This window comes from Glycine soja, chromosome 5 (assembly GCF_004193775.1).
Source record: "Glycine soja cultivar W05 chromosome 5, ASM419377v2, whole genome shotgun sequence".
NCBI lineage: Eukaryota > Viridiplantae > Streptophyta > Magnoliopsida > Fabales > Fabaceae > Glycine > Glycine soja.
In genome coordinates this window covers 28,339,050-28,363,901 of record NC_041006.1, presented here as the reverse complement: position 1 = coordinate 28,363,901, position 24,852 = coordinate 28,339,050, and the positions used below count along the sequence as shown (strand labels likewise).

The 24,852-nt window shown below is 36.0% G+C and overlaps 1 protein-coding gene and 1 non-coding gene across 2 annotated transcripts; both read left to right on the top strand.

The window, feature by feature from the left end:
* The first annotated feature begins 12,816 nt into the window (after positions 1-12,816).
* On the top strand, positions 12,817-15,800 carry LOC114411248. The gene is made up of 6 exons (XM_028374987.1): positions 12,817-12,980; positions 13,039-13,067; positions 13,119-13,567; positions 15,148-15,281; positions 15,357-15,548; positions 15,636-15,800. Exons 1-6 carry the CDS (start codon positions 12,837-12,839, stop codon positions 15,798-15,800), a joined length of 1,113 nt encoding a protein of 370 aa, XP_028230788.1. The 5' UTR covers positions 12,817-12,836.
* A 7,237-nt stretch (positions 15,801-23,037) lies between these two features.
* LOC114413859 lies at positions 23,038-23,144 on the top strand. The gene has a single exon (XR_003667004.1). It is a non-coding gene; the product is annotated as a small nucleolar RNA R71 (small nucleolar RNA).
* Positions 23,145-24,852: the final 1,708 nt, after the last annotated feature.

Below are 24,852 nucleotides of genomic sequence, written 5' to 3'. Positions count from 1 at the left end.
ATTAATTCCCTTGGAAATTAATCATGAAATCCATCACTGAAGTTTAACTGGGTCTTAATTTGCTCCCTAACCTCTACCATGATATGTGTGGTGCTAGGTTGGTTTCTGAAATTATTGAGATGTTGTTTTGGGCAGAGAAAACTGAATGTCTTTTTGACGTTCTTGCTGGCAGTTATGTTTTAGACTTTTAGTTTATTGAACATGTAATTGAGTATCATGTTGCTGCAGATCGCAAACGACCAAGGGCATTTGGATAGCCAAGTGTGCTGGGATTGAGCCAAGCACAATTGCTATGGATTTAGAGGGCACTCATGGAAGAGAGAGAGGCGAGGTAATTAATACCGGATTAGAAGTTTTTTTTTTCATTTTCTGTCATCCAGTGAGATAAGGCTTTTGTTGTTTGTTTTATTTTTCACACAAGTGATTTTTGTCTATGTATAAAACGTGTAATGTTCACACCAGTTTGGTGATTTGTTAGTCATTTTAGCCTCCTTTAGAGCATCTAATAAGAAAGACCTGATAGTGTAAAAAAATTCCAGCCTTATCTCATGTTTTTAAAAGTCCAACAAGGGAGGTTTTGGTAATCGATTACCAGTGTCTTTGAACGCTAAAATTCAAATTTAAATGTGAAGAGTCACATCCTTTCACGAAAAACTTTGTGTAATCGATTACACTGATTTGATAATCGATTACCAGTGGTTGTTTCTGAATAAATCAAAAGATGTAACTCTTCAAATGGTTTTTGATTTTTTCAAATTGGTTTTAAGTTTTTCTAAAAGTTATAACTCTTCAAAATGGTTCTCTTGACCAGACATGAAGAGTCTATAAAAGCAAGACTTTGTTTTGTATTTTCAATCAATCTTTCTAAGAAATCTTTCTATCAATTCATCTCAATCATTTCTTTCAATCATCTTTCAATATTTTCTTTCATCTCTTTCAACAGTTGTTCTGTTTCATCTTCTCTTCATCTTTCTAAAAGTTTTTGTTCAAAACTCTCTTCCAAGAAAATTTCTTTGTTCAAAAACTTGTGTTATTCATCTTTTTCATTCCCTTCTCCCTTTGCCAAAAAGAATTCGCCAAGGACTAACCGCCTGAATTTTTTTTGTGTCTCTCTTCTCCCTTTTCCAAAAGAACGAAGGACTAACCGCCTGAATTCTTTTGTGTCTCCCTTCTCCCTTGTCAAAGAATTCAAAACGACACAGTCTGAGAATTCTTTTGATTCTTCCATTTCCCTTATACAAAAGTTTTCAAAGGACTAACCGCCTGAGAATTCTTTTGTATCCCCATTCACAAAGTATCAAAGGTTTAACCGCCTGAGATCTTTGTCTTAACACATTGGAGGGTACATCCTTTGTGGTACAAGTAGAGGGTACATCTACTTGGGTTGTTGACTGAGAACAAGAGAGGGTACATCTCTTGTGGATCAATTCTAGTGGAGGGTACATCCACTAGGTTCAAAGAGAACAAGGGAGGGTACATCCCTTGTGGATCTTTTCTTGTAAATGGATTTTTACAAGGTTGAAAGAAATCTCAAGGACCGTAGGTCACTTGGGGACTGGATGTAGGCACGGGTTGTTGCCAAACCAGTATAAAAACTCTTGTGTGTTTGTTTCCTTTTTCCTTACTCTTTTACTTTCCGATGTGCATTTAATTTCCGCTTTTACTTTCTGTTAAGTTTCTCTTCTACTCCTCATTCTCTTAACAATTTAGTAAAAGCCTTAGAAGAGTAATTTTTTAATTAGTAAAGGTTTAGGAATAATTAATTCAACCCCCCTTCTTAATTATTCTGAGGCCACTCGATCCAACAAAAAGTTGATGAATTATCATATTGAAACTGTCAGGCCCTATTTTCGTTTGGGGAATATTGTTCGTGATGTTTTGATCATTGCTAGTCGAATTACGGTCTTTGACACTGATTACAGTGCGAAGCCAGGGATCACTCTGGGTTTTGATCAAGAAAACAAAAAGATACAAGGGAAAGGGGGCAAAAAGGTCATTTTGTGGATTTTTTTGGACCCAAGCTCGCCCAAGCTAGCATCTGGCTCGTCTAGACTATGAAATGCCTTCAGGCCTATGCAACCAGCTCGCCTGGGCGAACTAATTCCTTCAGCCATAAGTAACCAGCTTGCCTTGGAGAGCTTTCCTTGCCCCAAATGGTCTTTTCCTATAAATAGCCATGCTCGGGAAGGGGTTTAGGGGTTTAGAAAATCTATGGAGGAAGAAAAAAATGAAGGAAGAGGAAGAAAAAGGAAAAAAGTGAAATCGAGGAGCTGCCGAATCGCAACCGTGGATCATTCCCTACATCACTTCTCTTGCTAGCCTTGTACCCTGTGCAACAGTCGGTTAGTTTTTCCTCCTTTTCTTTTCTTTTCTTTCCTTAAGAGTTGAATATAATCCATGTACCCTTATGGGTCCTCTCTGACATTATGTATGTATTCATCTTCTCCCCTTCTTCATTGGTAATTTCATTTTATTTGTAACGCTTAATTCTAGCCGATCACCAGTGGCGTGAAATCGTTTTCTTTTCTTTTGTGAGACTAAATATCAATAAACACAAATAAATAAAAAGGAAATCAATTCACAAACCAAATTTCTTTTTATCAAATATCACTTGAGATCATTTCAAGGTCCAACGTCTTAACGATTCTCTTCGCTTTTCAAAATTTAAAACGTCATTTCAAGGTCCAACACCTTAAATATCCTTTGTTCGCAATTAAAATAAATCTTTAAAAAAACATAAAATCAATTTAACACACAAACATTCAGACTTAAAGAACTACGTAGATCTAATTTCCTCATCGCACCTGGGGATACGTAGGAGCAAGGGCAACACCTTTGTCGACTTGAAAAAAATAAAAAAATAAAAAATAATGTAATAAAAGAAATTCATTGTTCTTGGGAAAATAAATAATTTTGAAGTCACATTTTGCACACTCGATTAAAGGCTGTCGTCCTTTGTGATGGGGCGCGTGGGGTGCTAATACCTTCCCTATGCGTGGGGTGCTTTTATTTTATTTTCTTTTGTCGTCCCGTCGTGAGGTAGGTTCCGACAGAAACAAATGAACTTTATAAATCACTCAATAAGTTTTCCATAAATAAGGAAAAAAAAGAAATGCCAAATTCCAAAACATATTGTTGGTATCCTCACTTCACTTCAACAAAAACTTTACATACAGAGTTTACTATTTCAAGTGTGCAACTGGCTAACTGTCCACTTAGACATAGCACTCACATGAAAGATAAAAAATCTTCTCCTACATAGTTATTTAACACCTCATGAATAGAGTAACCATGAAGGGAAACTTACTTGAGCCATAAAACCTTTAATTATACGATGAAAGCTTTCTTTATAATGCAAAGGTTTCCCAGTCCATTCTCCAATGTCCTTCTCACCTACAAACAAAAAGCACACAAAATGTGAAACATAACATGGAATTTGCTAAAATGTACAGTGGTAGTAGCTTTAAATTTACGTGTAGCATGTTATAAATCAAGCGCTTCTTCCAAAAGCAACACAGGGACAATGTAGAAGTGAAAAATCTACTCTAGTCCTAGGGTGGAAGGGAATAAAGCTTCATTTAGTTTACTACATCATTACATTTGGTTTTACCCCATCAAAATGATCAAACATCCAAGAAAAACTAACAAACAAGACTTCCTTATCACTCTTGGGACAAAAAAAATCATTATAAGACTACAAAAATGAAGGCCATAAGCCTTCTTGTTTTGATGAGTTGAAAATTAAAATTCCCAGTACAAATAAACAAATGGAAATTCCATAGCACGAGCTATATTCTAAGTCACTCTATTGCTACTATAAGCTATACAATGAAGTCTAGTGAAGATGTAATGTAGTAATAAAGTTTAATTCCTTATACACAATAAGTACTTCCAAATCCATAATGAAAAGCAATCAGTTGCAACCCCTAATGTTAAGAGAATCCATAATTTCAGCTCAGATTTGAGTTTTGTTGACTTTGCACCATAGGTTGACTATGGTTGGAAGGACCTGACCCTAAACCTGGATGTGGCGTGTTTAGAGTTCGAGGATTTTTGTGCTGCTTGTGGCATTAGTTGCGGGCATGTTCCTGCTCTTGTAGAGCCTATACTCTTTTCCTCCATCTAAAAAACTCCACAAGAATAGAACTTCCGCTCATCACCACACCAAAGCCAACAAATGTAGCTAGAAGGATAGATAGAACTGCTTGCACATGAACCTATAGGAGACAAAAGACATTAAGTGTGACTATAGTGCATCATATACTTACATGTATTACAAGTACATGACATTTGACCTTCTTTATTTTGTTGATGTTCTACATGAGTTGCAATAAAAGATTACAATTAGATCAAATGAAATAATATAGGAAAAAATATTAGTTAATCCATCTTAAAAATTGTTTCTCCTTCAATCTTGCTAAAGTTCCATGAAGATGTTAAATTCAAGTAGATTAAATAGTTTAGCATTAATGTTTTGGTTGATTTCATATTTTGGTCAACATAAAAAACAACCATTATACATTGACAGAATTCCATAGTCATTATTTTCCCTAAATTTTGTTGCCAAATGTCAAAAGTAGATAACATTTTAGCCATGGTTCAGTTCTTATAAGTACATTATATCATATTGCTTATATATTGTTTGGTATTCTGATCTTATAATCAAGCGTAAGCTACATGTTTCTTTTTAATCAATAGCCTTCTATATATTACCTTATAAATGTCATAGCAAAATGTGAACTTCACATGGCAGAGCACTCGATGACCCAAAAGAATGCCACTGTGAAAAACCATGCCTCTCAACCATGGCAATTTAGCAGCCAAGTGCAGTGCTGGTCCACTTCCAACTGATTACCCATACAAGATTACATCTTCTTGACTAAGTCATACTTAGTTTCACGACATTCATTTATTGCCTCTATGTCAGCATATGTGTTGGATTCACTAGGCTGCATGATTTTAAAGTATTGGAATTGCATATCAATAATATGGCATCCATAGAATTTCTCATAAAGAAAAAGACCATTTGTTTCAAACTAGATAGATTTCATTGCACAAATTGGAAGAACAAATTCAACAGGGAAATATGCCTCTGTCCTTTCCATTACAAAAGTTAAGAAAATGAAATAATGACATCAAACTGGTCTGATGTTTAGCATCATGACAATCAATGTAGATTTACACTTTTCTCATCCAAGTATATATTAGAGTACCATAAAATCTATCAGTCCACTAGTTCTTACTTAAGACATCATTATTAACAATTCACTACTAGTATCATCAGAAAGTTAACTAGTAACTGTTTCAAAATTAATTTAGTATAAATACACCTCAATAATTAATTATTTTAGTATCCAATCTTCATTAATTTGGTACAAAATTATTTTTTATTCATGTAGTTATTTAAGATATAATATAAAATTACAACATAATTACTAGTGCCACACCCAAACACACTAACATCCAATATCACAACAAACATTTGATGCCATATATAAATTGTGTCATGATAGCCCTTTGGTGCATTTAGCTAGAGCAGAATAATCTATCATCACCACAACTTGAAGAAATTCATCATATTCAATTCGAATCAACAAAAGCAGAGACATGATTGCACCTACAAACACATTCACAACACATATGAAAACGCGACCAACAACCATCACCAATCCATTTCAAAACCCCAAAAACTCACCCCTCTTTTTTTTCTTCATACACAATAATCAATTAAGATTTAGGTAAATAGTAGCATTGCAATCGCAAGTTGAACTAAGTTGTTGAAGAGGAACATGCCTTGGTGTCAATTTTGGTGTTGTAATTGCAAGTTGAATTGAATTGTTGAAGAGGAAACGCCTTCGGTGGGAGCAGTGTAATACCTCTCATATGCTTCTTCAAAAAATTTATTTACTTTTGTTGTCTCATTTATCTGTGCATTCTCTATAGCGAGGAAACACACCACTGGAACCATACAACGACATTGCTGATTCGGCGTTGGCCTCCACCCCTACAACAACTACAATGAATTCATCACCATTGTAAAGGATAGGGTGGCCTGGGCTTTTGCTTCGAGGTCGAGCAAAGTGTTGATGGTGGCATGTGAAGCGGTTCTGGAGTGCAAGGAAAAGAGGTTGGTGGTGGTGTGAAGGTCTTTGGAAGCTTCTTTGTCCTTTCTTTCTTGCTTTCTAGCCAGATCCACACACACTGCATATATGATATATGACTATTCACAACATCGAATTTTAAGAAACCGATGTTGAAATGGTAACTTAACATTGATTTTCCAAAAATCGATGTTAAATGAGTATTCACAACATCGTCTTGTGAACATTGATTTTTCTAAAAATCAATATTAACGATGATATTTTATTTACAAAAATGTCACCGCGTATTTTGTAGCATTGGTTTTTATGAAAACCAATGTTAACAAAAAGATGTTAAAACTTATTTTTGTAGTAGTGATCATAGCTTAAACTAAGCCTCAGGCACCATTTTTCCATGGCTATTCATAAAATTCAACACTCTCTATGTGTAGTACTTGTTTTTCTTATTTAGTTCTCATCATTGCAATTCCCTTTACTTGGGTACACCATCCAAGATAAGTACTTTATCAATTGTGGGTTAGACAACAATGTTACCAAAAGTGGCAAGGTTTATGTTGGTGAATCAAACCTTGAAACCAATTTTCCTAGCAGCAACACAGAAAGGAGTGAATCATTGGTGCCTTCTCTCTACCAAAAAACAAGAATTTTTTTTAATTGAGTCTTGGTATAAGTTCAACATCGACACAAATGGCATCTACCTGGTACACGTCTATTTCTTCACTTTCTCTTTGCATAGTAACCTTTCCTTGGCCATGTTCAATGTTTCGGTTCCTGGTTTCTAGTTGTTGCAAAAGTTCAATGCTACAAATGATACTCATAACAACTTTACTCTAGTAAAAGAGTTTTTCATGGAAATAAGATCCCCGACTTCAAAATCTGATACGAATTGACTTATGGATCTTCTTGAAATCAAGCAAAGGAATAAAAGGAACTTGACCTTAACTGTGACCTGTCAGTAGAACCAAAGTTATCAAGAAGCGTGACCCTAACCGCGACCTATCGGTAGAACCAAAGTTATCAAAAAGCATGACCCTAACCGCGACTTCCCGTTAGAACCAAAAATATAAGATTCTTAACCTAAGAACAAAAGGAAAGATCACACAGTGGAGAAAAACACTTAATTCATCAATATTCCTTATTAACTTCTTGTTTTTTGTTACATGGTTTTCTATTTATAGGGAAGTAGAAAAACAAGTAAAAGAAACAAATCCTAATCTCATCTAAAGTAAAGATAAGAAAATATCCTAATAGAAGAAATAGATCTTAATATGATATGATCCTCATCCTAATAAAGGAAATAAATTCAAAGATAATATAAAATCCTAATAAAGAAACAAATCTTAACAAGATAAGATTCTTATCCCAATAAAGGACACAAATCCAAGCATAAGATAAAAATATATCCTCACCGTATTAATTCTAAATAATAAATGATAAATATTTGTTGATATCTTCAACATAACATCTTCAGGGATATTCTAATATCTTCAAGGATAATAAATGTTAAAAATCTTCAAATATCTTCAAATATGATGCTTGTTGGATCTTTATCAAAATCACTTTCAGACCTTTGCCATTATCATTTATGTTTGTGAATGCTATTGAACTCTTCTTATTCCCCAACCATTTGACTGACGAAGAAGTCATGCATTTCACTTATAGTGGTAATAACCGAGGCTCATCACCTTACAATGGTTTGCATTCTCAGGTGTTGGAGACCAAACTCAGGCTCAACGTTGATAGCCAAATTTTCAACGATGCCTTATCGAGAAAATGGATTCCAAATGATACTTATCTCGAAAATCCATAAAACACCAAGAATAGTTTGCCTTTCACAAGTCGAATTAAGTACTATGTAGGTGATGACTTTGATGGTCCAAACACAACTAGATTTACCATGCCAAGTAATGTGTAGGAAGCTGCTAAAGAAATTAATAACAGCTCTGCCAGTGCCAGAAACATAACATGGGCTCTTCCCGTGGATAGGAACACAAATCATCTTCTTTGATTTCACATCTGTGACTATTGGAATTTAGAGAGTGGTCTTACATTCTTCAATCTATCTATTTACGACAACTTTGTTATGCTAGTAAATAACGACAAAAATGTGCCTAAGTTGTTGTCTGTCCCTTATTATTATGATTTTGTGGTACGGTCTGATGAGTATGGGCTTGTGAAGGTCAATGTAGCACCTGATGCATCTACTCCCAAACCTAATGTGTTTTAAACGAGCTAAAAATAATGGAATTGATTGAGTCATCAAATTTTGTCCCATCTATGCCTAATTTTGGGCACCAATGTCTTGCTATGGTGCTAGACTTGGTTCTTCAAAGGTTTAGTCTTGGCTTATATTGTGATGCTACTTGAGTAGAATTTCTTTGGCATCTTAAAATGACAAAGGAAAAGCTCACTCACAAATTAGAAGTGCAATACAAGCTTACGAGTGGAGGTGGACTCATCCTTAGAGATAATTAGTCGTGAAGCATGCGAAGAACAACCTTTTTTAGTGGTCCATGTATCCTCTTTTTAGTGGTTTCTTGGAATTAAATTTACTGTTATAAATATTGCAACCAAGTTGATGCAACTATGAACCACAATAACAGTGATGTTTTATGTATTTTGTTTTAATAGTTCAAAGTTGTAAATGCTAGTAGAAGTGTTGATGATTATTTTTTATTTTTTTTGTGATCATCCAGATAAAGATATTTCTTTAAATATGGGCATAAGGAAATACCTAAATCTTTAAAGAGTGCATGTACATTACTACGCAATTCAAAGCCTAACTAAGCCCTGCTACACAATTCACAACTCTTCCTTTTTATGATATAAAGTATTGATAAATTGTATCAATGTGATGACTTCAGAGCTTGGACTCTAATGACTTTAGAGTTGTACGGACTCTTAACAATTGACTCACATTCCCACTAGTGGCATTCCTTACACTTGGTCTAATGGGAGAAAAGGGCAAATGATCATTGATAGCCACCTTGATAGGTCTGTTTGTAATGAAAAGTTCATGCTTAGTTAGGACTCCATTAGTTGAGGTGCCCTCCCTCATTCAAAATTAGACCATCACCCTCTCCTTCTCCCTTTGTAGCATCATCATACTACCTATGCTTCTTCTTTTAAATTTCTAAGCATGTGATCAGAGTATCTCGACTGTTTGTAGGTTGTGGCAAATGCTTGGAACTCTTATCCAATAGGTTGTCCTATGTACATTCTAGCTTAGAAGTTAAAAAATGTGAAAAATGCTCTAAAAGCTTGGAACAACACTAGTACAAAACGCACATACAACAACGGTTGTATAAGACATTCAAAGATGGTTTTGAACCATCTTTGTAGCCAACGTCTTTGAAAGTTAAGATTTTCAACGACAGTTTCAAGAAAAACCGTCTTAAAAATGAATATCATTCTAAGATGATTTTTAACTAAAAACCCTCTTAGAAGAGTACTCTTCTAAGACAATTATTCAGAGAACCGTCTTAGAGGGATATTCTTCTAAGACGGTTGTTATATAAGAACCGTCTTAGAAGGTCTTAGAAGGGTACCCTTCTAAAACTGTCTTAGAATGGTACCCTTTTAAGACGATTTTTTAAAGAACCATCTTAAAATATAATTTTTTTAAAAAAATAATGAAAATAATATCTTAGAGCTTTGTCAATATACATTGTTTTTTTATAATGCATATGCATTTATATATTTAAACTTCCTCAAATATGTAAATGGATTCACATAAGTATCATGATTGTATTCAATTTCATATTCAATTTATCTATGAATATCATATTCAATTACCTTTCAAATCAAAACAATAAAAGAAAACAAGAAACTAGGAAGTAAAAAATTAAATAATTCCCAACATGAAAAATAATTCAACAAGCTACAATATAGTGTCTCGAAAAATGTAGCCAACCTTGTTGGCCATATAGCTTGTTCATTAGTGCTACCATTTTCTTTTGCTTCATTTGTTCCAATATTATCCACCTATAGATTATAACATACAATATTATGAATAAAATGTCTAGTGACAATTAACTTTGTCTTACAAATAGTTAAGAATAAATAAATGTTTGTATACAATTACCAATTCATGTATGTGACTCTAATGATTAAATATTAAAAGTGTTTAATAGTATATATATCATAATATTATTAAAATATTTAATTGTATAGTTAATTTTATTTTACAAGTAATTAAAAATAAATGAATGTAAATATTGTATACAGTTATTGATTACACTTTTGACACTACTATAGTTAAACTTAAACATGTCTCACAAATAATTAATACTATATCCCGCGAAGCATAATTCAATATTTTATACCTGACCCATGAATGGATCTAGATGTCCCCCAATATGTATTTGCGGCTCCAAAAAGAAAATAGTTCTTCAAATTACCGCCATTTCCAACTGTAATTGGATAGGGTGGCAAAGACAACAAGAATAGGACCAATAATTGTCAAACTAACCCGTTCAATATGTTTTCATTCCTCTATATGATTGCTGGACCAAATAAAAAAAAAAAAAGCAAAACTTGACTAAATAACTTTAACACATACCATTTGGAGAAAAATTTCCAATAACTCTGGATGGATTACAAAGACCTATTACATAAGACATATTACAAGACATACCTCCAGAAGCAATTTATTTTGAGGCAAAGTTCTGACACCATTAATTAAGACATCCCCGACAGCATCCACATACTTTTAAAACCAAGGAAGGAAAAAATGATTAAAAATATAGTTAACTACACCGGACAACAACATTCATCATAAAAGTGATAGATTTTTTATCTTCTCATTTTAAAGAACTCTTCTTTAATTTGTATAATTATGATATGATATACCTCTCTATTATTCTCAATGATATAAAATTTTAAATATGAAAAAATAATTGTCATTAAATTAAGGAACTAAAAGATGTACCGTGTGCTTTTAGCTCAAATTTCTCAGGAAGTATAGAATATAGATTATTCCCTCCAATGAACTTTTCTATTTTACTTGTATTCTCAATAGTTCTAATTGGATTATCATTACTAGTGACATCCAAATAACTAAATTGCATCATTACAATCTAGAAGGAAGAAATAAAAGAAAAAAGGACTCTAAGAGTAACTAAAAAAGACTTTATCATTGCATATATGGGCCTAACTTACTGAGTTCAAATAAAAAAATAACAGCAAATAGGTGACTCTTGGTCTCATTTTTTTTGTTTAGAAATAGAGAATTTTGGGAGAAAATTAATAAAAGTAACAGAGCCAAAGAGGATCTAAGGTTTTAGAGAATACTCCTAAAAATCAATCATGACATAGCACCAAATAGAAGCCAATAGCATAAACACATTCTAAAGCCATAAAAGTAGGAACAAAGCAGACATAGTCAAGAAATAAAGTTTGCTTTTAGACTCTATTAAATATTTTTAAACTGAATAATTTAAAATGAACAAATATTACATGACTAAAACAAAAAGAATGATATATGTTGTAAGAATTAAAACAAAATAACCAGGACCAAAGTTAAAAAAATAAAAATTATAAAGTCCATTTAAAAAATAATTTTATAAGGACAATTTTTTTTTTTAAAAAAAAAGGTATTTTTAAGACAATTTCTAGATATTTCAATTTTACACTGATATATCATAATCCATGCGGTAAAAGAGTTTATATATATAAAATGACGCTTTAATATTAGAAAGGTAAAACAATAAAATGATACATCATTGTTCTATTGACACAAAACACGTCAGAATATTCTTGGCAAATATTTATATTAATCGGCATTTTCTTTTAATAGTGTTAGTGAATGAAAACATTGGTAAACCTTTCAATTAAAAGAATAGTAACTAAAAAGTTTTTCTTCAAAAAAAAAAAACTAAAAAGATCAGTAGGACCAAATTAGTAGAAAAGGGGGGTGGGAGGTCAAAATAAATGCCAAAATTATTAACATTTACAATTTTGAAAATCTAATTATGTCAATAAATACCTGAAATATGTACGAGTTAATATGCTTATTTATTTATCTAAAGTTACCTCAATAATTTTCTAACTCAAACTGCATTAGGCTTAGTTTAACTCTATGCACTTGGACATCCACAATTCTCAAGAATCTTCTCTAAGACTGAAAAGAAAGTCTCTACGTCCTCCGTTAATATCAACCAGATGACAAGATCTTCCTAGAAGAACTAGCTACGCCATAGGGAAAAGAGTGTTGCTAGGTGCACTCAGTATTTTTGCTGGTGCACCCAGCAAAAATTTGAAATGCCAAAATTACCCCTATCACCTTTCTTCCTTAAAAATGACATTTCTTTTCCAGAACAGCTTCTTACTCCATTTTTAAAAAGCTTTCTTCTCGTTTTCCACTTTTTCCTGCGGCATTGTCTCTGGTTCGTGGGGGTAGCAAGGTTGAGTGCAGCGGTGAAGGTGAAGTTTCCAGCGTCAAGCTTTGCGGTGGTCGGTGGCGGCAAACATGGTACGCCGATGGCGTCTATTCGTCGCGGACGTACGGATGGCTTCCGGATCAACTTGATCCGTAAGCTACGAATCAAGTTGATCCGTAACATCCTTCCGGATCAAGTTGATCCGTAAGTTCCGGATCAACTTGATCCGTAAGTGTATTATTTTTGGTATTTGCATCTGTTTTTGCATTTTTGCATCTGTTTTTTCATTTATTTTCCTTTTTTATTTTAAATTACTAATTTTTTTGTATGGTCATTTTTTGTTTGATTTGGTTAGATGGATGAAGATGAGTGGATGTATGAAATAATGTCTGAACGAGCGGATATGGATTATGAAAATGCAGAATCATGTGGTGCGAATGAACCACATGTTGATTGTTCGGATGCGTTCAAGACTTCTCAGATTATAATGTTAATGCTTGTCACATATTTAATAAAATGAATACTGGTAGAAAACTTAAATTATGTGGATTTTGTAGGTGTTTGAGTGCCGAGAGGATGTTTTGCGGTGGGCTCGATCCGTGGCTCATGAAAACGGATTTGTGGCGGTGATTTTAAGGTCAGACACAAACACAGGTAGTAGAGGAAGGAGTACGTTTGTGTTAATTGGCTGTGAAAGGAGTGGCGAGTATAAGTGTAGGAAAAAAGAATTTATCAGAAGAGACACTGGGACTAGGAAATGTGGGTGTCCCTTCAAGCTTCGTTGCAAGCCAGTGGCTGGAGGAGAAGGCTGGATGGTGAAGTTGATTTGTGGAGTGCATAATCATGAATTGGCCAAGTCATTAGTTGGACATTCATATGCGGGGCGATTGACTAAATCTAAAAAAACACTTATTGCTGATATGACGAAGTCCATGGTGAAGCCAAGAAGCATTCTGCTAACTCTGAAGGAACACAATGCCAATAGCTATACGACTATTAAACAGATATACAATGCAAGAAGTGCATTCCGTTCTACCATAAGAGGAAGCGATCTTGAAATGCAACATCTGATGAAGCTTCTTGAACGTGATCAATATATTTATTGGCACAAAATAAAGGATGAAGACGTGGTTTGTGATATCTTTTGGTGTCACTCTGATTCAGTGAAGTTAGTCAACGCATGCAATTTGGTGTTTTTGATAGACAACACCTACAAAACGAACCGGTATAGACTCCCATTGCTCGATTTTGTTGGGATGACACCGACTGGGATGACATTCTCTGCCGGTTTTGCATATGTGGAGGGTGAACGCATTAATAATTTGGTATGGGCTTTACAACACTTCCGAGGCCTTTTTTTAAAGCGTGATGCCCTCCCTGGAGTTATTGTCACTGACAGAGACCAAGCATTGATGAATGCAGTGAAAGATGTATTCCCTGAATGCACAAATTTGTTGTGCATCTTTCACATAAACAAGAATGTGAAGGCTAAATGTAAATCACTAATTGCACAAAAAAATGCTTGGGATTATGTCATGGTTTGCTGGGGATCTCTGACTGATTGTCCTTCAGAATAACAGTTTGATGAATGCCTGAAGAAGTTCGAAGTAGCTTGCGCACCTTGGCCAATATTTGTTGACTATGTCAAGGAAACATGGATAATACCACACAAGGAAAAATTTGTTTCCGCCTGGACTAATAAGGTGATGCACTTAGGAAACACAACAACAAACAGGTATGAAATTGTTGAACTATTTCTATTAACGTTGAAAAATTTATGGAATTGTATTATTGTATATGTTTATTTTCATTTGTGTATTTGAAATGTAGGGTTGAATCTGTTCACTCGTCTTTAAAAAGACTGTTACAAAATAGCATTGGAGACTTATGCAGTGTGTGGGATGCCGTGGACAACATGATGACGTTCCAGCACACACAGATTAAAGCATCATTTGAAACAAGTACACATGTCGTTGGACATGTGTTCCAAAAAACCTTATACAAGAGGCTGCTTGGAATGGTTTCAAGGTATGCTTTAAATCAGATTGCTGCTGAATTTGAGCGTGTTCACTATGCTGGCAAGAATCCCTCAAGTTGTGGTTGCATGGTGAGAACCACGCTTGGTCTTCCTTGTGCTTGTGAGCTATCCAAATATGTTGGTGGTTGCATCCCACTAGATTCAATTCATATGTTCTGGAGGAGACTCAGTTTTTCAGACCAAGGGTTATCTGAGCTCGAGGTGGGCATCAAGGACGTAATGGAAACAATATACCAAAAATTCGAAGAACTTGATGTTTGTGGCAAGTTTACTTTAAGAAGTAAACTTTGGGAAATTGCACACCCTGATCAGAATTCGATGTGTCCTCCTCCAGCAAAGGTTAACACAAAGGGGGCACCAAAGAAAACTACGAGTAGGAACCCAAGGTCAACAAAGCGCGATCCATCTTACTGGGAGTATGTAGATGCCTTTGAATCACAACAAAATAGCAATTCGTCCGTGAGATGTACTGCATCATCCTCTGAGCAACCGATTCGAAGAACGATGATGCCCATGTTGGACCAGTTTCAGCCATTTATGCACAACTTCATTGATAAGATTTTTGATGTCAAAGGTGATGGTAACTGTGGATATCGGTCGGTTGCCGGTTTATTAGGTATGGGTCAAGACTCTTGGTCGGTGGTCCGCAACCATCTGCTTAAAGAACTTGCCAATTTCTCAGAAGACTATGTCAAGCTCTTTGGTGGCACGGAGAGATTTGAGGAATTAAGGATGTCACTACTTGTTGATGGGTTAACCAAGGTATGCAATTTATGAATTTGATTTTTAAGACTTTAGTTTGAAATTAAGTTTGACGTGTATATTTGTTTTATTCAGGTGACAACGGATAAGTGGATGGATATAACGGACATGGGACATGTCATTGCATCAAGGTATAACGTAATCGTTATATCCTTGTCTAAACAACAAAGCATGACATTCTTTCCCCTTAAAAGTCAACCGCTAACAAATTCTTCATTGCATCGTATAATTTGTATCGGTCATGTGTATGACAATCATTTTGTTGAGGTACATTGTAGATATGAAGTGTTTTTTTTATGATTATGCAATGACTTTTGTAGGATTGAGTTAACATTTTTTTCGCATACACAACAGGTTTATTTAAAAGAACGTTGTCCCTTACCGCCTGTATCATTGTTATGGTCTAGCAATTGTCATCCGCAGGCGAAGTCATGGCCAAATCCATATATTAGCAGAATACAGCATTACAAGAGCTTCATGATGTTCAAGAGAGACTATGTTGACTTAAATGATGATTGAACATGTAATTTATAAATGTCTGATCATTTTGAACATGTAATTTATTTGTTACGTCCACAACAAAATTATTACTTAATTCTAAAAAAGCATGTATGATATATCGTTGTCTGACTTGACTACACATTGTGGAAAACCGTGTTTGATAAATTGTTGTCTGCATTAACATAAAGCGCGTGAAAGGACCCTGCACAACATGACTACACATGCAGATCTGATGCAAGCTAAAGCATGTCATGTCATTCGTGTAGTTGACAACACATACAGAAAGCATGTGCATGCGTATTTTCAATCTTTAAAAAATGCAGCTCTAATTTTAAAACTCATCTATATATATGGCACAACCTAACCTCGTAAGAAAGCACAAGTTTCAGTATCAACCCAAGTCTTACAAAAAACTATGGCATTCTTGGGAGAGACAAGCAGTCAGACAGTTGTGAACTCCACATTAGGTTTTATTTTTCCAAATGGATCCATTGTTCACAACGACAGTGGTGTTTCCTTCCAAGCTTCCACTCCAGTTCCCATTCGAGTACCTAACGGGTGTGATTTTCAAACGTTAAAAACCAGAATACACAATACCCTTAAGCTAACCGACAAGCAATTTTTGGATGAAATTTACTACTGGTAGCCTTTCACGTATGCAGGTAATCAATTTCGGTTTCAATGTATGCAACTGAAAGATGATGCTGATGTTAACACAATGTTAATGTGTAATCATGAATTTTCGTTTGTTGGTCTGATTGAGTTATTATGTAGCATTGCTAGAACCCCAGATGGTATTTTAAACTTACTTGAAGCTACTATGACCCCTACTCATGATGCCCTGCTATATTACAATGGGAGGTGGAACATGTCACGCCAAAATGAGTTTGTAGGTTACTCGTTCATAGGAAAAAATCCCAAAAACTTTGACATTCCCACCGGATGTACCATGGATGAACTGAAGGATTTGATCAAACAAGTTGCGCCTCGTGGGATTCCCCCTTATGGTGTTGATGAAACACAAATGATAACACGATTGTTTTTTCGGATAGTCAATCAGCTCAAGAATGAAAAGTGATAAAGCCTCATAAGACATGCACTTTATCTCTCAAGTGTCTAGGCTACTGTTTACTCTCAGAGCACCCATGAAAACAAACACCACATAGACTTGACAAGACTCTAAAATTGACAACCACATCACAAACACATGCACATGAGGATCAAAAGGTCTTTTAAGGTTGTAATGAGGCCAAGGACAAGGTAGATGAAAGTATGGGATAGTAGCTAAAACCCAAAGGAATAGAGGAGCAATGGGGAATAAGTAGGAAGTAAAAAAAAAATAGTGAACCCGAAAACCAAAATTACAAATTAAGCTTTAAAAAGTAAACCCAAAACAAAATCAACCAAGTCTTCAAACCAAGACCTCATTTATTCAACTTCATTTTTTTTTTAACGTGGACAGTAGCAATTGAAAGCATTTGAAAAATAAAGCAAAAATTATGCAATATATGTATACATCATCAAGCATGGCCAATAAAAACATTTCATCCAATGAAACATACCCCCCTCCCCCCCCTCACACTTATTCCCAAAACAATTCCAAAGCTCCAAAATTCCTTAAGGGTAGGGTGAAATCATGGTTTTTCACTTAAGGCTTGTAATGAGCTTCAAAACAAAGAAAGGGAAACATAGGCTCAAAGGGGCTATCAAAGGAATTAATTCAAGGTAGGCTCATTTGGCTAGAGGCTTATAAGAACAAAATGCCTAAATCATCTCCCAACATGCATGTGAAGCAAGAAGTATCAACAAGAGTCAAGCCAAGGCTATTGTGCAAGCAATCAATGGGGCAAAACACACCGAATAAAATAGATGATGATGGCTCAAATTCTCACCAAGGGTAAATCTATCACTTCCAATTCGAACTTTCAAAACTAACTTGACATGTAGAGAAAAACAAGGGTTTCAATTCACAAAATGCCAAGAAACTCCTATTTCAAAAACAATTACCCATTACCTGTACATAACCCAAAATTCAAAGAGGAACATGTAATGTTGTACACAAAACATAAAACCAAAATAACAAAATTAACCTAGAAAAAAAACCTAATAAAATTAAACTAGAATACCCAACAAAATTAAAGAACAATCTCTCCCCCCCCCCTCACACTTAAACAACACATTGTCCTCAATGTAGCACAATCATAAGATCAAGAACAATCAAACCAATCAATAAATTTGGACAAGTGCAATAAAAGTAAAGAAGGAGACATAAAAAGAAAGCTCCCTAAGTCATGGTGGAAGAGAAGTAGGGTGAAGTAAGGAGGTCTCCTCCACCACTACATCCACTAAGTAGGGATTTGTGAGGAATGGTTTCAGCCGGTGTCCATTGACCTTGAGGCTATTATCTGTGGATTCACTTTTGATCTCAACTGTACCATAAGGAAAAACATTAGTCCCCACAAAAGGACCAATCCACTTTGATCTCAACTTACCACTCATGAGTCCGAGCCTAGAGTTATACTATAAAACTTTCTGTCCAACCACGAAGTCCTTCTTAGCTATCAAGCTGTCATGGAACTTCTTGGTCTTCTCCTTGTAGAATTTGGAATTCTCATAGGCTTCTAACCAAATCTCATCTAGCTCACTTAGTTGCAACTTCCTTTCCTCTCCAGCCTGATCAATAGAGAAGTTGCAGGTCTTTACAGCCCAATAGGCTTTGTGCTTTATCTGTACAGGAAGATTACATGCCTTGCCAAAGACAACCCGATAAGGAGACATTCCTATGGGTGCTTTGTAGGCAGTCCTATGCGCCCAAAGAGCATTGTCTAGCCTGGTGCTCCAATCCTTTTTGTTCGGCTGCACAATCTTCTCCAAGATCCTTTTTATCTCCCTGTTTGAAATCTCAGCCTGCCCATTAGTTTGGGGGTGGTATGGTGTGGAAATTCTGTGCACGACCCCATACTTTTTGAGCAAGGCATACATGGATCTATTACAAAAATGGGTGCCTTGATCACTAACGATGGCTCTAGGGACTCCAAACTTGCAAAACAAATTAGATCTAACAAAATCCACAACAACCTTAGCATCGTTAATTCTGGTGGGCTTGGCTTCCACCCATTTTGAAACATAATCAACAGCAAGGAGAATATAAACAAAACCAAAAGAGACAGGGAAAGGCCCCATAAAGTCTATACCCCTGACATCAAATACCTCACAGAACAACATGGGTTATTGAGGCATTTGCTGTCTCCATGAAAGTGAGTCGCCTGCTCTCTGACAAGGCTCACAAGTGCTATAGATTTTCCACGCATCCTTGAAGATGGTGGGCCAATAGAAACCGCAGTCAAGCACCTTGCGAGCTGTCCTCTGTAAGCCAAGATGGCCACCTGGTGCGGAAGAATGACAGAATTGCAGGACCGAGTCGATCTCATGGTCTGCAATGCATCTCCTAATAACCTAGTCACTGCACAACTTCCACAAATAGGGGTCATCCTAAATATAATGCTTAACATCGCTCTTAATTTTATCATTTTGAGCTTTAGATGCTAAGGGAGGAAAAATAGAAGCAACCAAATAATTCACAATATTAGCAAACCAGGGAGTGGGGAAGGAATCAGAAATACTATACAGAATGTACAAATGGTCATTTGGAAAATCATCCCGAATGGGTGAGTCCTTAGACCCACGCTCAATCCTACTTAGATGGTCAGCCACGAGGTTCTGCGCACCACTCCGATCACAGATCTCTAAATAAAACTCTTGGAGCCAAAGCATCCACCTGATCAATCTAGGCTTTGATTCAGCCTTCTTCAATAGGTACTTTAGAACTGCATGGTCAATATAAACAATAACACGAGTACCAAGCAAATATGAATGATATTTTTCAAGAGCAAAAACTATCACTAATAGCTCCTTCTCTATGGTAGTGTAATTTGCTTGAGCAGCATCCAAAGTTCTGGAAGCATAGTAGATCACCCGAGGCAGCTTATCAATCTTTTGAGCAAGGACAACCCCCAATGCATAATTGGATGCATCACACATTAGCTCAAATGGGGCTGTCCAATCAGGTGCCTGAATGATAAGGGTGATAGTCACCGCACACTTTAGGCAATCAAAAGCATCTTTGCATCTGTCATCAAAATCAAACTCCACCTCCTTTTGCAGCAGATTGGATAGTGGAAGAGCCACTTTGCTAAAATCCTTGATAAAGCGCCTATAAAACCCTGCATGACCATGAAAAGAATGAACCTCTTGCACGCAAGAGGGGTAAGGTAATTGTGAAATAACATCTATTTTTGCAGGGTCTACCTCTATGCCCCTACTGGAAATTATATGCCCTAAAACTATACCTTGTTCTACCATGAAGTGACATTTTCAAAATTCAGCACAAGGTTAGTTTCAATGCATCTACTAAGAACTCTATCCAGACTATCTAAACATGTATCAAAAGAGGATCCATAAACAGTAAAATCATCCATAAACACCTTTATGCAACTCTCTAAAAAATCATTGAAAATGCTAAGCATACACCGCTGGAAGGTACCAGGGGCGTTGCATAGGCCAAAGGGCATCCTCCTATAGGAAAAAGTGCCAAAGGGATAGGTGAATGTGGTTTTTTCTTGATCCTCAAGAGCAATATGAATTTGTAAATAACCAGAAAAACCATCAAGAAAACAGTAATGAGACTTACCTGCCAAGTGCTCAAGCATTTGATCAATGAAAGGCAGGGGAAAATGATCTTTTCTGGTTACCTGGTTCAGCCTCCTATAATCAATGCAGACTCGCCAGCTGTTCTGCACTCTTATGGGGATAAGCTCATCCTTTTCATTCTTGATCACTGTGAGGCTTGTCTTCTTAGGAACCACTTAGACTAGACTCACCCACTGGCTGTCAGAAACGGGGTAGATGATTCCAGCTTGTAAGAGCTTGGTCACTTCCTTTTTCACCACATCTAGAATGACGGGGTTGAGTCACCGTTGTGGCTGCCTCACTGGCTTAGCTCCATCCTCTAAAAGTATCCTATGCATGTAGGTAGATGGGCTAATACCAGGAATGTCTGCTAAAGTCCATCCAATGGCCTTCTTGTGCTTCTTGAGCACTAGCAACAACTTCTCCTCTTACTCAGTAGTAAGGGAGGCAGAGATGATCACTGGAAATTTTTCCTTGTCCTCCAAGTAAGCATACTTGAGGTTTGCTGGTAAGGGCTTCAACTCTGGTATGGGTGGTGGCTGAACAGTGGGAGGAACCAGGGTAGGAGAAGAAGAAGGTTCCTCAACCTGTACCTCATAAAGCAAGTCAAAAGTATATGTATTTCCTACAACATGGTTAGTGCATTCTAACTCTAAAAAATCGACATCAAGAGGTACAATACCAGACTTAAATTCAAATTCATTCTCAGCATAAAAGTCAGACACAGGATCAAATTCAAACTCAGATTCAGATTCAATGCATAAGGAATGACAAGTATGCAAATAAAATAAAAATGGATGTTTCCTACCATGAAGAACATTGTCAAAATCAAACGTATAATCATCAACAATCCGATCAATTATCTCAGCACGAAAAATAGAATGATCCTCAGATGGATGTTTCATGGCATCAAGAATGTTAAAATGAACAACAATATCACCAAATTCCATAGACAATGTGCCAGCATAAACATATATCTTGGTTCGGGCTGTTTTCATAAATGGCCTACCTAAAATAATTGGAACTGAACCATGGGAAAATCCCTCTTCCATATTAAGAACATCAAAATCAACAAGAAAAATAATCACCAACTCGAACCAGCACATCCTCTGTGAAACCTGCGGGGTAAGCAAAACTTCTATTTGCCAAATTAATCACCACATCTGTAGATTGCAAAGGTCCAAGAGATAAAGAATTGAAAATGGATAGAGGCATGACACTAACTGATTCTCCTAGATCTAGCATGGCATTCTCAACTTTATTGTTCCCAATAATGCAAGGTATACAGAAAGTACCTGGGTCCTTACATTTCTCAAGAATGTGAGGAACAAATTTACCTATCAATGCTGACACATTTCTGCCCATGCTAATCCTTTCATTTCCTTTGAGCTTCCTTTTGTGGGTGCACAGCTCCTTTAGAAACTTGGCATATCTTGGAATCTGCTTGATGGCATCTAGCAGAGGTATGTTCACCTCTACTTTCCTGAAGGTCTCCAAGATCTCCTTTTCCGCTTCTTCCATCTTTTTGTTTGGAATTGCTCTAGGTGGGAATGGAAGAGGGATAAGAGACTACTGTAAGTCAGAATTACTAGAAAAAGGTCCACCTGCATGAAAATTTTTGTTAGGAAGCTTTCTCTTTTGTGCAACTATCTCATCCTCTTTTTCAGGTGTAGGTGCTGCAATTGGTGGAGGCACTTGAATTTGGTTGCTAGACCTCAAGGTGATGGCACTCACATTTTTCGAATTCTGCACAGTTTGTGAAGGAAATTTGTCAGAATTTTGGGACTGAGCTTGGTTCAACTGAGTAGCCATCTGCCCCATCTGATTTGTCAGACTCTGAATGGAGACTCTTGTCTCTTGCTGAAATTGCATATTCTGGATGGTCATTTGCCTCACTAACTCTTCTAAGGAAGGTTGAGGAGGAGCCTCAGTTGCTTGTTGTCTTTGATGTGACTGCTGCTGTATTGGAGGAGGAACATATGGCTTGCTTGGACTAGCAGCATTCTAAAAAAGAGGGACAAGCTGTTGTTGTTGTGGAGGACTTGTCCATCTCAGATTTGGATGATTCCTCCAACCTGGATTGTATCTATTGCTTGAAAGGTCATAATTATTCTGCTATTATTGGTTTTGCTGTTGAGGAGGTCTATTAGAAATGTTTGCAGCATAAGCTTCAGGTTGCTCATTGACTCCAGATTGCTGCAAAGAAGGACAAAGATCTGTATGGTGATCTACAGAAGAACATAGACCACAAACTCTTGCAACAGGTGTAGATTTTTTATTCATGGCAAGCTGAGTTACCAGGTTGACCAAGGCATCAAGTTTTCCTTCAAGCTTTTTATTTTCAGTAGATGAAGATGAATCTGTGGCCGCCTCATGGACTCCTCTAAGAACAATAGCATCATTTCTTGCACTGAATTGTTGGGAGTTGGAAGCCATCTTCTCAATCAAATTCCTAGCTTCAGTAGGGGTCATATCACCAAGAGCTCCACCACTGGCAACATCAATCATACTCCTCTCCATGTTGCTAAGTCCCTCATAGAAATATTGAAGAAGGAGTTGCTCAGAAATCTGGTGGTGAGGACAGCTTGCACACAATTTCTTGAATCTTTCCCAGTACTCATACAAGTTTTCTCCACTAAGTTGCCTGATGCCTGAAATGTCTTTTCTGATGACAGTGGTCCTAGATGCAAGGAAGAATTTCTCCGAGAACACCCTCTTAAGGTCATCCCAGCTGAAAATGGACCTGGGAACAAGGTAGTATATGTAGATGCAATTGCCTTTGATGTTTTGATGATAATCATGATGATATGATGCAATTGATGCAAATGGGCTTTTCAAGATTAAATTCAAGACAATACTTCAAGATTACAAGTCACAACATCAAGATGATCACTAGTATATTAGGAAGGGAATTCCTAATTGAATTAGCAAAAGGTTTGGCCAAGTAATTTAAATTAAAAAGTGTTTTTCAAAGGATTTACTCTCTGGTAATCGATTACCAGAGGATGTAATCGATTACCAGTGGCCAAATATGTTTTATAACAGCTACTAAAATTTGAATTCGAAATTTTAGACTGTGTAATCGATTACACAATTTTGGTAATCGATTACACAATTTTGGTAATCGATTACCAGCAGTTAATAAACGTTTTAATTCAAATTTTAAAAGCTGTAATCGATTACACAATTCCTGTAATCGATTACCAGACAGAATTTTCAGAAAAATAATTCTAAGAGTCACAACTTTTCAAAGGCTTTAGTCATGACCACCAATGGTCTATATATATGTGACTTATAACACGAATTTGCTCAGAGTTTTTATGAACAAAAGTGTTTATCCTCTCAAAGAGCAAAATCATTTTTATCCTCTTAAGAATTCCTTGGCCAATTCAATTGCAATTCATTAAGGAATTATTTGAGTGCTCAATCTGTAAAATCTATCTCTTTCTAGAGAGATTCATTCTTCTTCTTCTCTTCATTCTCTAAGGGATTAAGAGACCGTGGGTCTCTTGTTATAAAGGAATTCTAAACACAAAGGAAGGATTGTCCTTGTGTGTTTAGAACTTGTAAAAGGAATTTACAAGATAGTGGAACTCTTAAGCGGGTTGCTTGGGGACTGGACGTAAGCACAAGGGTGTGGCCGAACCAGTATAAATCTGAGTTTGCACTTTCTCTTCCCTTAATCTCCTTTGTTTATTATTTCTTTATATTAATATTCAAATTGTTTTATTTGAATTAATATTTAAGAAGTTCATTGTTAAGGGAATTTATAACTTGAAAAGAAAGTGAAATAGATTTTAAATTGGGGAAGTAGTTTGGAATATCTTAATTCAACCCCCCCTTCTTAAGATATCTGAGGCCACTTGTCTAACAAGTGGTATCAGAGCTTCATTCTTGTATAAAGTTTAGAAGCTTCAAGAAAAAGATGGCCTCAGCAAACTCCTTATTTCCAGAAGGGAATTCTATCAATAGACCTCCAATCTTTAATGGAGAGGGTTACCATTACTGGAAAACCCGAATGCAAATTTTTATTGAGGCAATAGACCTAAATATTTGGGAAGCCATAGAAATAGGGCCTTATATACCCACCACAGTAGAAAGAATTACAATTGATGGCAGTTCATCAAGTGAAAGTATAACTATAGAAAAACCTAGAGATAGATGGTCTGAAGAGGATAGAAAACGAGTACAATACAATTTAAAAGCCAAAAACATAATAACATCTGCCTTGGGAATGGATGAATATTTCAGGGTTTCAAATTGTAAGAGTGCTAAGGAAATGTGGGACACTCTTCGATTAACACATGAAGGAACTACAGATGTTAAAAGATCTAGGATAAATGCACTAACTCATGAGTATGAATTATTTAGAATGAATGCA